This window comes from Nothobranchius furzeri, chromosome 1 (genome assembly GCF_043380555.1).
Source record: "Nothobranchius furzeri strain GRZ-AD chromosome 1, NfurGRZ-RIMD1, whole genome shotgun sequence".
NCBI lineage: Eukaryota > Metazoa > Chordata > Actinopteri > Cyprinodontiformes > Nothobranchiidae > Nothobranchius > Nothobranchius furzeri.
In genome coordinates this window covers 46505006-46517921 of record NC_091741.1, presented here as the reverse complement: position 1 = coordinate 46517921, position 12916 = coordinate 46505006, and the positions used below count along the sequence as shown (strand labels likewise).

At 39.7% G+C, this 12916-nt stretch overlaps 1 protein-coding gene across 5 annotated transcripts in view; it reads left to right on the top strand.

Annotated features, from left to right (window-relative positions):
* Positions 1-12916, top strand: part of col7a1l (collagen type VII alpha 1-like) — a 113832-nt gene that overhangs the window by 99199 nt on the left and 1717 nt on the right. For 4 of the 5 annotated variants that reach the window (XM_054740064.2, XM_054740065.2, XM_015959275.3 and 1 more), the window contains 23 exons: positions 1789-1815; positions 1902-1961; positions 2346-2471; positions 2619-2690; positions 2803-2838; positions 3068-3127; positions 3221-3265; positions 3350-3385; positions 3822-3857; positions 4018-4074; positions 4739-4810; positions 5345-5416; positions 5495-5530; positions 5627-5707; positions 5810-5863; positions 5951-6004; positions 6093-6155; positions 6453-6515; positions 6640-6756; positions 7602-7679; positions 8200-8253; positions 8339-8387; positions 8885-9100. In XM_054740064.2, coding sequence (XP_054596039.2) covers positions 1789-1815; positions 1902-1961; positions 2346-2471; positions 2619-2690; positions 2803-2838; positions 3068-3127; positions 3221-3265; positions 3350-3385; positions 3822-3857; positions 4018-4074; positions 4739-4810; positions 5345-5416; positions 5495-5530; positions 5627-5707; positions 5810-5863; positions 5951-6004; positions 6093-6155; positions 6453-6515; positions 6640-6756; positions 7602-7679; positions 8200-8253; positions 8339-8387; positions 8885-9100 — 1564 coding nt within the window. The other variant, XM_015959304.3, reaches the window with a different exon arrangement.

Below are 12916 nucleotides of genomic sequence, written 5' to 3'. Positions count from 1 at the left end.
TGAGGGTGGGAGGCTGCGGGCGGGCCTGTGGGCTTGCCGTTGATATCTCCTGGGACTCTGCCGGCTGCTGGTTGTGACCCCCGGGGCAATCCCTGCGCCTCTCGAGAGGGGTTTGCGGCTTTTCTGGTTACAGTCTCCCTGGAGTTCCTGTGCTCTGGGACAGCTCCTGGATCTCTGGGACTTGGAGCTCCATCCATCTCCTACACATCTTTGGGGGGCAGATCTGTGGCTCCTCATACTCTCTATTGGACACTCCTATAGATAAACCTTAAATATGCAAGCGCATGTACGCACACAGGTGCTCACAGAAGTATGGACTTGGGCATTTTCATCATGTCTTAAGGCTGTGGTTGGCACTAAATGCACTGTGATTTATTATCCTGTGATTGTTCAGTAAAACAATGTTGATTTTTTATTTCCTCATCAGGTTGATTTAGTGATAGCTTGCTCCCGTTGTATTGTGTGTCCTTTTTTTGTTTGTTTTTCTCTTTCTGCAGGTCTAGAAGCAGACTCTTGTTCATCATTGATTGTTTATTTTTGTGGAAACCCCCCCCCCCCCCCCCCCCTCCTTCCTTTTGTCTCTTCGTATCTCTTTCACCTCTGTCTCCGTGTCTGGTCGGAATTATAAAGCATTCAGAAAACAATAACAATAAAGTTTTAATTATCAGGTGTGGCATTAAAGCAGAAGCTTTGATGCTCCACCTGAAAGTAAATCTGTAAGTCTTGTCACCAGCATTAAGACATCAATTATGTTTGCTTCACAGCCAGACAGGACACGGGAAGAAAAAGTAAAATAAAATAAAATAAAGGATAATGGCCTGGTTTAAGGAAGGACAGCAAAGAAGCAATTCATCTCCAAAACCATCAGGGAAATACTAACATCTTGCCAGAATTTCATGACATGATTGATACATTTTCTAAATTTTGGATACATGGATATGTTGGTAAATGAAAAAAAAACCCTGAGTCCTGGCTTTAATTATGCAAGAATGAGTTTCTATCAGTCAGGATTGACCCAGAAAATGATTGATATCGTGGGGATGAATCGCAGAGAATATTGACTCTTTCCACAAACATAATGTAATAATCAACAAAAACATTTAAAACGTGCCATAGAATTATGACACGTAAATCAAAAACACACTGAGGCCACAAAGTTTCTGAAAACAAAACTTTAGGCCTCAGCTGGCATTGTGTTGACATTATGTTGTTCAGGAATTTCAGTTTGTTACAAAAGGGATCAACCAAGCTGCTCTCCATTGAGCCAGAGAGTCCCCGCTCTCGTTTCTATAAGGATAGATAATGAAATTTCATTTTGTGACTTAATTGAAATGCCTGTTTAATATAAACATACTATTGTTATAATTTACAGTCGTGGATCTTATCAGCCCTGATTACACATCATCATCGTCATGGAGCACAAAGCATGACTGACGGTTGCCACATGAAATGTGCTACCAGTTCATAAAAATATCATGGCTGTACTTCTGCCTATCCACGTCGCATCAGCCCATGACATCAGAGCTCAGGGAGAGCTCCTCGCCCGTCTCGCCTGTCAGTAACACCATTTCAGTCCAGGCCTTTGATGTCCCCTCTGCTCTATTTCTGCACCACTATGAGACAGTAGATTAAAGCAGGCATGAATAATTCCCCTTGTTAAACATGCTGACAAGGCTTGGATGTTTTACTTCAAATTCCTCTGAGTTAGCTTATTTAGGCTCTGGAAAAAGACGTGTCATGGTGCATTTTATTTCTCTAACTACGTTTCTATTTTTAACACATTTTTAGGGTGAAATTGGTGAAAAGGGACAAAAGGTAAAAAAAAAGATTTAAGACTGAATTTTAAAAGAAAATCTCTTTGAACGCATGTTCACCTGTTTGTTTTGTGGGATGTATTTCAGGGAGAGCCAGGCATCGGTCACAGAGGTCCAGAGGGTCAAGCAGGTCCTCCAGGACAGAAGGTGATATATCACTCCGTATTTGTAGTTTAAATGTTAAAAAAGAAAAAGCAGCAAGTTGTTGAAAGCTTATTTAGAAGTTCCTAGAAATTCTATTAACTCCCACAGTCTTCTATAGCATTCACTTGGATTGACTTTGTTTCTCATTGCAGTTTTAATTTAGGGAATTTAATTGGGCCAGTGACTCACTCCTCATCTGAAGTTCGGGTTGAGCTTTTAATTTGATAACACCAGCAATAACTTAAATTGAAGCTATTATTTAGATGTAATAAAAGAGCTGAATAATGACATTACATGGGATAAGTGATCTGTATCCACATTTTCTCTTTCAAATATTAGATTCCCCCAGTCGTTCATTCCCTTCTTCTTTCTGTCTTGTTGTTTCAGGGGGAACCAGGGCAGCCAGGACCTCCAGGTGCTCAAGGCATCCAGGGTATCCATGGTAATCCAGGCATCCAGGGCTCCCCTGGTCTTAGAGGACCCCCAGGGGACACCGGAGAGCCAGGTAGAGAGGTAAATCTACATATATGATCTTTAACAAACTACCCAGCTCATTTAATACCAGAGGAAATGTGTGCTGCATGCTAAAAAAACTAAACGAAAGGAGACAAATAAATTGATGTTGAAACATGAGGTAGGATGTTTGGTGTGTCGATGCAGGGAGAGCGAGGTAAAAAAGGGAAGAATGGATCATCGGGATCTCCGGGATCTCAAGGTTCACCAGGACCTGATGTATGAGGATAAGGATCATTTTCATCTTTTAATTTCATTATTGTCCATCTGCTCTTATTAAAAGTTTACATATTTAGCATTTTTAACAAGTTTATCCCTGTTTTCTTTGAAGGGTCTTCCTGGAGTACCTGGAGTTAAAGGAGAAAAGGTAACGGCTACTGATGTAAAACATTTTAGAGCCGTAATTTTTTCTTCTGAAGCTTAGGGGCAAGTAATAGTTTTACAGTTTTTCTAAGGTCTAGACACTTACTTGACACTTTTAATGGATCGATTGACTTTTATTGTGTACCATTAATGTATCACCATCATGTTTGCTATTTTGTTAGTTTTTCTGACTTTAGAACTAAAACTTGTTTTAATTTGTTAAACTCAACCAGGGTGACAGTATTCCAGGTCAGCCTGGTGCTAGGGGAGTACCTGGCCCCCCAGGGAGACAGGTGAGCTGATTTCACATCATCTCTGTGTTCAGCTACAATCCTTTCACCTGCCAATGATTTGAAGTCATTCAATGCCTAATTAATTCTTTTCAGGGTGAAAAGGGCACTCCGGGTGTTAAAGGAGCTCCAGGTCTTATTGTGAGCCACCTTCGAAGCTTTACCAGTGCTTAAACAGTTTGATTTGGGCTAGATTGTGTTTACTTTTTCACTTTTGTAAACCAGGGTCCAAAGGGTCTACGTGGTGGCAAAGGGGAAAAGGTGAGATTACATTTTGTATGAATTTATTAGCATTAGCTCCATGATTCTGCTACAGAGGGTTTGAAGGTGAGGAGATGGAGGGAGAGCTCACTTTTCCTTGAGATGATGGGTCAGTTGAAGTTCACGTTGTTTTCAAATGAAATGTCAGGTGTCACTAAGATTGCTCCCATATTTGTCTCTTCTCTGTTCAAGTGTCACAGCTGAGGTGGTGTTGACTGATTTGCTCATGACGCTCTGTCCTGTCAGATACCTCTGAACTCCACTCATGTTGTGTCCTGATGGGTAGATTATATCAGACATGATCATGCTGTTATGTGCTGCTGCAGCAGCAGGAGCTCTAAGATATGAAGTAATAAGTGGTGGCACCTGAGATGTTGTAAAATCTTATTTGGGGAATGAAAATATTCTTTTGTATTTGTTTTTGTTTTTCCAAAAGGGGGACCGAGGCACACCTGGAGTCAGAGGAGAAAGGGTACACTTCTCAAGTATTTAAGCACTGTGCTCTCTTTGAAGATGGTTGGATCAGACGTAATTTCACATCTGTCAAAAAAAAAAAACGGATTTGCGCTCCTCTCTCTCCAAATATAAATGTTAATTTATGTTTTAAAATGAAATGTCATTTCCTTCTGCAGGGAAGTGAGCTTAATATTCAAGGACCCCGTGGTTTCAAAGGCACCAAAGGAGAGGCGGTAGGATGCTCTTGAATTTGTCTTTTTTTCTTTTTGCACAACATTTGCAATGTTTGTTTGTGTGACTTTCCAGATTAAAAGACTCATTCTAACAGCAATTTTGCAACAAATGTGCAGATTAGATAAACAGTTTTTTGAATAAACATCCAGAAATATTTTAATCAACAGTTAAAATCTATAGGAGCATTGAAAGAGCGCCATGTCCATGTGACACCTGGTCTCTATAAAGTGTGTGAGGAACATGAACCAGTTAGGACTGGTCTATAGGTCTGTAATTACCTTTTTATACAATACATGAATTTCTTTTATAAAGATTTTTCTACAATAGCCCCACTTATTCAACCCAAATGTTGCTTTTCTTTCATATATAAATCAATGTCATGCTGAGTTTTCTGATCTTTGACAAATTCTTGAGAAAATCTTTCGTTTTATTTTAGAAAAAAACGTTTTGACCTTTTAAACCAAAATTGGCCACTTTAATAAAAGTTGTGAGCCAAAGTTTATAGACATAAAAGCCTCTATGGCGTTGTCCTATTTGTGCCTTTACATTTGTTGAGGTTCACACAAAAAAAGTTTTCTTTCTTTCTTAAACTGACAAATCAAACAAAGAAAACAATTCTGTCTTAAAATAGCTTTTAAGAAATAAATTCACATTTCATTTCAGGGTGAGCGAGGCCTCCCAGGTTTTGATGGTGATAAAGGAGAGAAGGGAGAAGATGGGCCTCCTGGAGTCAAGGTGACGAAGATATCTATTTCACTCTAATCTGAGATCATGAGACAAACACGCCGCTCATAGCGTTGGACAGTTCTGGGTTTCGTTGAGGTTTTTTAAAGATCTAAACCAGAACCGCCTACTATTTCTTCTCTCCTCTATTTTTATTAAGCTTTTACAGTGTAAACATACAAACTTATAATAACAAAACACATGCATAACAACAAAGAAAACAGAACCTGACAGGTTAACCAAATTAGGGAAATAAGACAAGGCTAAAAATAATGAAAATGGGAGACTTAACCCACCCCTCCATCCCCTCCATCCCCTCCATCCCGATGAAGACCTTGTTTTAGAGTGTCCCCAAGACCCTACTAAATAATTAGAAGAGCAAGGTTAAATCAGCTTAATATTAGCAAGGTACTGTATAAAGGGTTGCCAAGTTGCATCAAGAGTTTGTCCTTCAAAACGTATCTTATTCTTTCCAGATGTAATGTATTCGTTAATTGAACCGCCTACTATTTCTGAAATCAATCCAATTGTTTTAAATATTTTTAGGGTGTAAAAGGAGATGCGGGCACCAAAGGTGCGATGGGAAGATTTGGAGCACGAGGCCCAGTTGGTCAGAAGGTAAAACTAAAAATGCATTAAAGTTAATGTTTTAGTGTTTGACAGCAGTTTGAGTGAGGCTGTGATGATTTTCCACAGGGGGATCCAGGAGAGCCAGGGCTCAATGGAGTGATGGTAGAGCAACACCTATAATCCTTTGATCACGTTCTTGTTTAGCCTTCTGTTTGATGGGACCACACACACAATTATGGCTACTTGGTCTGGTTTCAGGGGCGCGATGGAGAGCATGGAAAAGATGGAGCCACAGGGGACAAAGGAGATGTGGGACTTCAAGGCCTGAAGGGAGATCAGGTACTAAATAAGAAATGCAGTGTGACACGTGGCTTCTTTCTATTTAAAGCTTTTAATAAGAATTTGTGATTGAGATTAGACATTTATTTTGTCTTTTCTCAGGGTGATGCAGGAGAACATGGCTTACCAGGAGAGAACGGGGAGAAAGGAGAAAAGGTAGAAGTCCAGTTATTATTTCTTTCTCGGTGTTCTACATCAGTGGATGTTTATTAAAATCACCTAAATTGTTTTCTGTAATTTCAGGGTTCTAGAGGTTTCCCGGGACGTGTTGGGAGTTCAGGTCTAAGTGGAGAAAAGGTTCACCTTCAGTTTGAGTCTTATAACTTATTGAATTTGTTGTGGGAACGTCTCTCTTAAATACATCTAAATGATGTGTGTAAAACAGGGAGATGCAGGTTTACCTGGCAGCCCGGGCATACCAGGACTAAATGGACTGACCGGACGCAAGGTGAATCTAGGTGTGCCCAACCCTGGTCCTCAAGATCCCCTATCCAGCTTGTTTTATATCTCACCCTGCTGATTCAGTGACTGAATCACCTGTTCAGCAGCTACTCAGGCTCTGCAGAACACTGCTAATCACCACAGACTCAAATCAGGTGTGTTGAAACAGGGAAACTTCTAAGACATGCTGGATAGGGGATCTCGAGGACCAAGGTTGGGCACACCTGATCTACACAGACATTTATTTATGTCTTCTCCAAACAGACAGACTCACTTTGTGTTTTTTTAAATCTAAATATTTTAGGGTGAAAAAGGAGAAGGAGGAACCAACGGTGTCAATGGCGAACCAGGAGAGAAAGGAGAAAAGGTTGTAACGTCCATGAAGTTTTCCACCTAGTGCGCCAATATTTCATTAGTATATTTTTCAGATTTATCTTCATTCGTGCAAATAAACCAAAACACGTAAACGTGTCCTGTTTCCTTGATTCCAGGGTACAGCAGGTTTCCCAGGTTTTCCAGGATTCAAGGGTTCAACAGGAGGTCCAGGAAGAGATGGAGATGAAGGTCCACCAGGACCACCAGGTCCTAATGGGGACCCAGGGCCCAAGGTAGACTATTTTCATATTTTGGTCATGTGGTTTTCTGTTTACGGTGCTTGTTACTGGTCACACCTGGAAACATCAACAGATTCTGTTCAGCTCCCACAAAACAGATCAAGCAGATGACTGGTAGGTTTATACACTGTAACATATGTTTATGCAGAACAAATAATAGTTGTCCCAAAATACATCTGAATATTTTATTATGAGATGATTGGTAATCTAATGATCTTAAACCTGATTCTAGGATTCCTCTGGTGGGATGTTGACATTTTAGAATTTAGGAAATGTATAAATATGTTTTAAAACTACAAATATTAAATATAAAGTAAGAATAAGATACAAATACAACCACATATTATATTATATATTTTTTATATTATTATATATTTTTATGAGAAAATCTAATCTTTTACTTGTAAAAACACAAGAGAGGACTGGAAATGTGACAGAACATGAGGAGGATGAGCGACGCCTGATTACAGTCATTGTGTCTTTGGGAGAGACTGGCAGCATGGGCTCTGTGTGTCGCAGCAGTGGAGACAGCAGAGACATGTCCTCGATACACACACACACACACACACACACACACACACACACACAAAGGTCTATTTCTGTCTACAGCTTTCAAATAATATCTTACTCAATTACATCCTTTCAGCTATAATTACCAGACTTTCTGTGTTAACAGAGAGTGGCTTGAAACCACTAATGAGGATATTCCAAGGATGCATCTAATTGATCTGTCTTTCATTCTGTTTGAAGGTTAGAGATTTATTGTGCTGTCACCGGTTTGCTCTTGGTGGTACGGAGGTGTTGTATTAGGAGATTATTTTTCCTGTCTTTCAAACCAGGGGGAGAGGGGGAGAAAAGGCCGATCGAAACCATGTCAGAGGGGATCACCGGGAACGCCGGGACGACGGGGGGAGAGTGTGAGAATTATCCATGAAGACTCAATCCACATTGTTTCTTGTATCATCCATTATTTTATCGGTTTGATCTTCAAAACATAATGATACATTAAATTTTTTAATAAACATTTATAACAAAAAACCTTTTTTGTTTATGAAATTCAGAAATGTTGAGATTTAATTTGGCAAATTAGCTCATCGGAATCCTTTTTCTTGTAGAATATTGTGATTTTTCTACAACTAATTTATACATAATTCTAACTTCAGTAGAAGATGTTATTATAGAAGCTAGGACATATGATCTCCTGTTCAATCAAACTGTTTATTAGCAGTTGAAAGGTTTTTGTTACAAAACAAGCAAAAAGCTGACCATTACTGCTAAAACAAATCTAGTTTGTTTAAATTAATATAATTTATTCATACAGTTTAAACCCAAAAATAATGTTATGGTGAAAAAGTCAAACAAGAACCATTCAAAACCATAAAATCACCTGAATCTTTGAATCACAATAATCCAAAAGTTTTTTTGTTTGTTTCGCAGGGTGAAGTGGGTATTGAAGGGGTGAAAGGGGACAAAGGAGAGCCTGGACTCTCAGTAAGTCAACTGTACACTTAATATCTAAAATACACATTTAGACAAAAACTGCAAGGCTTCTTAAATGTTGTTTCTTTGTGTCAAGGCGGAAGAAGTGAAGGAACTCGTCACCCAGGAAGTTGTAGAAAAGTGCGGTAAGAGTGTGCACATGTTGGCTGTTGTGTTACAATCTGGCACAAGGCGTGCGTGCGTGCGTGCGTGTGTGTGTGTGTGTGTGTGTGTGTGTGTGTGTGTGTGTGTGTGTGTGTGTGTGTGTGTGTGTGTGTGTGTGTGTGTGTGTGGGGCTGTTAGAGCTCCTGTGGCAGCAGCATGGCACCCGTGTGTGTTGAGCCATCTGTTATGTTCTCTCAGAGGAACACACACCGTGGTGCCAGCGACAGTGAAGCCATTCACAAACAGGAGAACACGATTAAAAGAGACGTTTTCCCAAAAATCTGCCACATGTACAAGACACATAGAATGATTCTTTGTTTTTGTTTTTTTTCTTACCACATGGGTTATTTTTGACTTGCAACAATATGAGAACATAAAATCAAACAATAACTGTGCACATTCCTGTAATCATATAAATATTGCAGATGGTTTAGCATTGCGCAGGAAATTAAAAGATTGTTATGTTGTTCTGTTGCAGGGTTGGAATACAAGTTCATGGTAAAATCTGTGGATCCAGATGCAACGGCTGCAATGACTGATGTAAAACTTATCCATAAGTTGGAAAACATAGCAGTGTCTATCTCTAATGACCTTCATGAGAAAACAATGGAAGAGGAAGAGCTAGAGGACAAACACAGAGCTCATGCAGAAGCTGTAAAAATCATGGATGCAAAGATCTCACCAAACCATAACGGTAAGAACAGAAAAATAAAACAAGTGTTGGCAGCTTTTAAGCTCCAGGCTAAACACACAAATAACAAGAGTGTGACCAAATGTGAGGCCAAATGACCTCATTGCAAAAAGTGATGTGGAGCAGCTGTGTTTGCGGTTTTTGTTGTGTCACATTATGATGGTATCTGTGTCGCTGGTAGAACTGTGAGCGGTTACCGAGGGTAACGCATCACTCTTGCTGTGCAAAACATATTTTAACAAACGATCCAAAATATAGATGAGGCAGGTTGTTAGCAGGGTTTGGGAAACACATTTTGCATTCATTATCCTTTTGGCTCCATGAGGTGAATTAACAATGTCAGTTCAAGTCCATCAAAGCTTCTTTGATGTGTGCTGCAACCATCACTCATCTTTCCAAGTTCACTTCTACAATGTTAACTATTCCTAAATGGCAATATATATATGTATATATATATATATATATATATATATATATTAGTCAGAAGTTGCACGTTATCAAACTTATAAAGGATTGTAGCTGCAGGCACAAATCACATTCTGAATTTCAAGCTGTTTGTAATCCTTGCTTCAGGTGAATAAAGCAGACAGCCAATCAGAGCCTGAGGCTGTCACTTCATGGTCAGGGCTGGTTTCTGTAATTGTGAATCATAATTAATAGATGTCCAGTTTTTGCTCATTGGGTCTAGTATTTACTTTATAAGAATTACATAAAACCTGCACTGACATCATCTGAGGAGGTGTTTTTAGATTAACTCACTGGAGAGTCTTTCACTTTGATTTTTATCAGTTTGCATTTCAAAAAGTCCACCCTAAGGCAAAAGTGATTTATCAACATTACCGCAGAAATTTAAATTTGAAAGATCATCAGTAAAAAAATATTTTACGGTGAAATGGCTTGAGTGGATCGTGAGAGTTAAACATTTTCAGTGGTCTCCGGTAGGAATGAATGCCTTGTAATTCGTACTCGGGGGGGGGGGGGGGGGGGGGGGGAGTTCTGGTGAGCTTAGGAACTAGAAATGGGCCAGATTGGAGTTGGGGTGAACAGACTCTTATTTCCTGATATTTGGACATCTCACCTCTGATTGGCTAACAACAACACGACTCTACCACTGACTCTGTTTGCTCTGTGACGTTGACGTTTTATCTCCACAAATAACCAAGCCTGAAGAAGTTCTGCTGTGTGGTGGAGTTGCTAATGCTAACTGTCAGCTTCTGCTAGCCGAGATGTTCTCTGCTGTTTCCTGGACGCTAAACCAACTGCCTTCCCCGTCAGTCAAGATGGGTGAGTCAATGAATGCTAAGTGACAGTCTGACGTAGATCTGTCCGACTTTCCCTCGTCTATTTTCTATCAGAGGCTAACTAACGCAGGAGATAGGTGTAGGAGACTATTTTCATGTTCAGCCTGCATGAAAAACTTAGAGTGACCCATAATAATCAGAAATAACTTAAACTATGTTTTGTTTTGTTTTTTGTCCAGTGGCTGCACAAAAGCTATTGAACGAGCTTCCTCTGTTGATCAGGGCTTCTGCCTGTAGCGTCACACTTTATAACGTAACGACTGCATATTTAATTATGACCAATAAGATGTGATGATTCCATATAAATATAAAATATCAACCTGATTGATCTTTGTTTAACCAGAAGATTTTAGGATGCTTTGCTTGTTCAGGGACCATAAACACACTTTGTATTAATTCAGGCAGAGTCAAGTATATAGTTAAACTAAACTAATTATAATTCATGACAAGCTATGAATAATGATATGTGAAGAAGTGTATATGCTGAGATGGAAGGTGAGTTGTAGGTGGTTTAGAGTAAAGTAGATGTGGATCAGAACCTTTGTATCTGAAAGAGACTGTGAACTCTGGGTGTAAAAGAATTTGTTGTCTGCTATAAACAAGGGAGTTGATTATTAAAGAGCAAGTCAACCCCTACCAGAGTCTAACTCCACTCCCACTTCATGTTTGAAAAATGCAACACATGCTGTTGCCTGGCAGACCGAGAGGGCGGAGCTGCTAACAAATACACACACACTCAGGCTCACGACAGCATTGTGACATCATAATGTACCAGTTTACATCATAGCATACTTCTTAGCCAATAGCGGTGGCAGATTTAAATTAAAATACAGTTCAGAGTTTTTACCTGACAACGGCACAACACTGCCAGTTTTAGGCAGAATATTTAAATTTTAACTAAGATGCACTGAAGTGCCAAATTATTGACGACACGTGTCTGCAGCACGATTAGACACTCGTTTATTTAGTTTATCAGCAAAAAAATGTTTATTTGGGGGTGACTTGCTCTTTAATAAAACAGCATCAGACGCAATCTGTTGCGTCTACAAAACCCTGATGGGAGACCTCTGGTCAGATCTGGAATGTCAGGAGGTCGGGTGACCGAAGTTCGTAGAATAATCGCAGTGCGGCCAGTCCGGTCTAGAGATGTCTCCAGGTCACAACAGGCATGAAGGTTTGTTGCGTCGAACACGGATGTTAAGGAGCCATGTGGCTGTGTCAGTCGGCAGTGTGCCAACAGGTTTGACTGTGTGTCAAAAGAGAAAGGCGTCTCAAGGAGGCTGGTTCTGAACTGGCCACTTCGGAGTTCCGCTCGAAACTCAACTACTCGGGGAAGTCACTCTAGTTTTAATTATCCACTTGTTATGATTTCTGCTAATCAGAATTCGACGTGTTTGTAGGCTTTACCAAACATCCCTCAGAAAACCACACCTTCTAGATACAAGCTGTTCTAGTTCTGTGGATAGAGAAGCTTTAAACTTTCTCTGAGGTGACCTTAACCTTAATTTGCATCTAATGAACATTGTGTGTGAGTGTAGATAATGATTATCTTGTTAAATCAAACGGTACTGATCATTGTAAGGACAACATTCATTTAATCTTCACTGAATTAGGCACAGATTATTCAAACATTGATATAACATCTGGTTCATTCAACCATATGATTATTAATGATTATTTAAGTTATGAGTTGTAAAAGTTCACTTTTCATTCAGAGTGTGAAACCCAGCAGTCTGAGATAAGTTTGACAACCTTGTCCTCGTGGACTGTCGACAAGCACTGCAGAATCTTCTGGGTGTTAGAAGATAGAATGGAAAATCCACCTAGATAGTGGACTTGTTTCTGTAGATGACCGGTCACTATGCAGGTCAATATATAGGTCAAAAGTGACCCTTTCTGGACGTTACATACCTCTGTGGTGTTTTTTTAAAAACGGCTGAAGACCTACTGTTATGATCTGGCGTTTAGCTCTGTTTGTTAGCTTTTATCTGTTCTTATTAAGCTACTTGACTTATTGTGTTCTTGTGTGCTTCTTTTGTTTGCTTTTATCATTTCTGCTTGTCTGTACAGCACCTTGGTGGCATATTTTACGTCTGTAAGGTGCTGTACAAATAAATGTTGAGTTGAGCTTTTCAGTGAAGTACACCTTTGAAGCGTAGTCATGGAGAGGAGGGCGTGTGGTTTGGGATGACGTGGGTCTGTTGGTCTTCCCCGAAGCAGGTCATAGGTGACAAACAGCTGGGTCCGACTTGATTCCAGATGTGAAGCTATGGTTCTAGAAATAAGTGGAACACTCAGTCAGCTGAGGTGGTTGAACATTTATTAAGGTTCAACAACGTGACTTATTTCTCACAGATCTAAGAAAAGCCTGCTCTGCCGTGTTCAGTTTTTGACTAACTTACGATCTTATCTTTCTGTTGACTTATTAGCTAAAAATCTATGAATCACATTTGTTTTCTCACTACTTATAAAGATATTTTTAAATCATCGACATTTGTTCTTTAATCTTGAATTTATG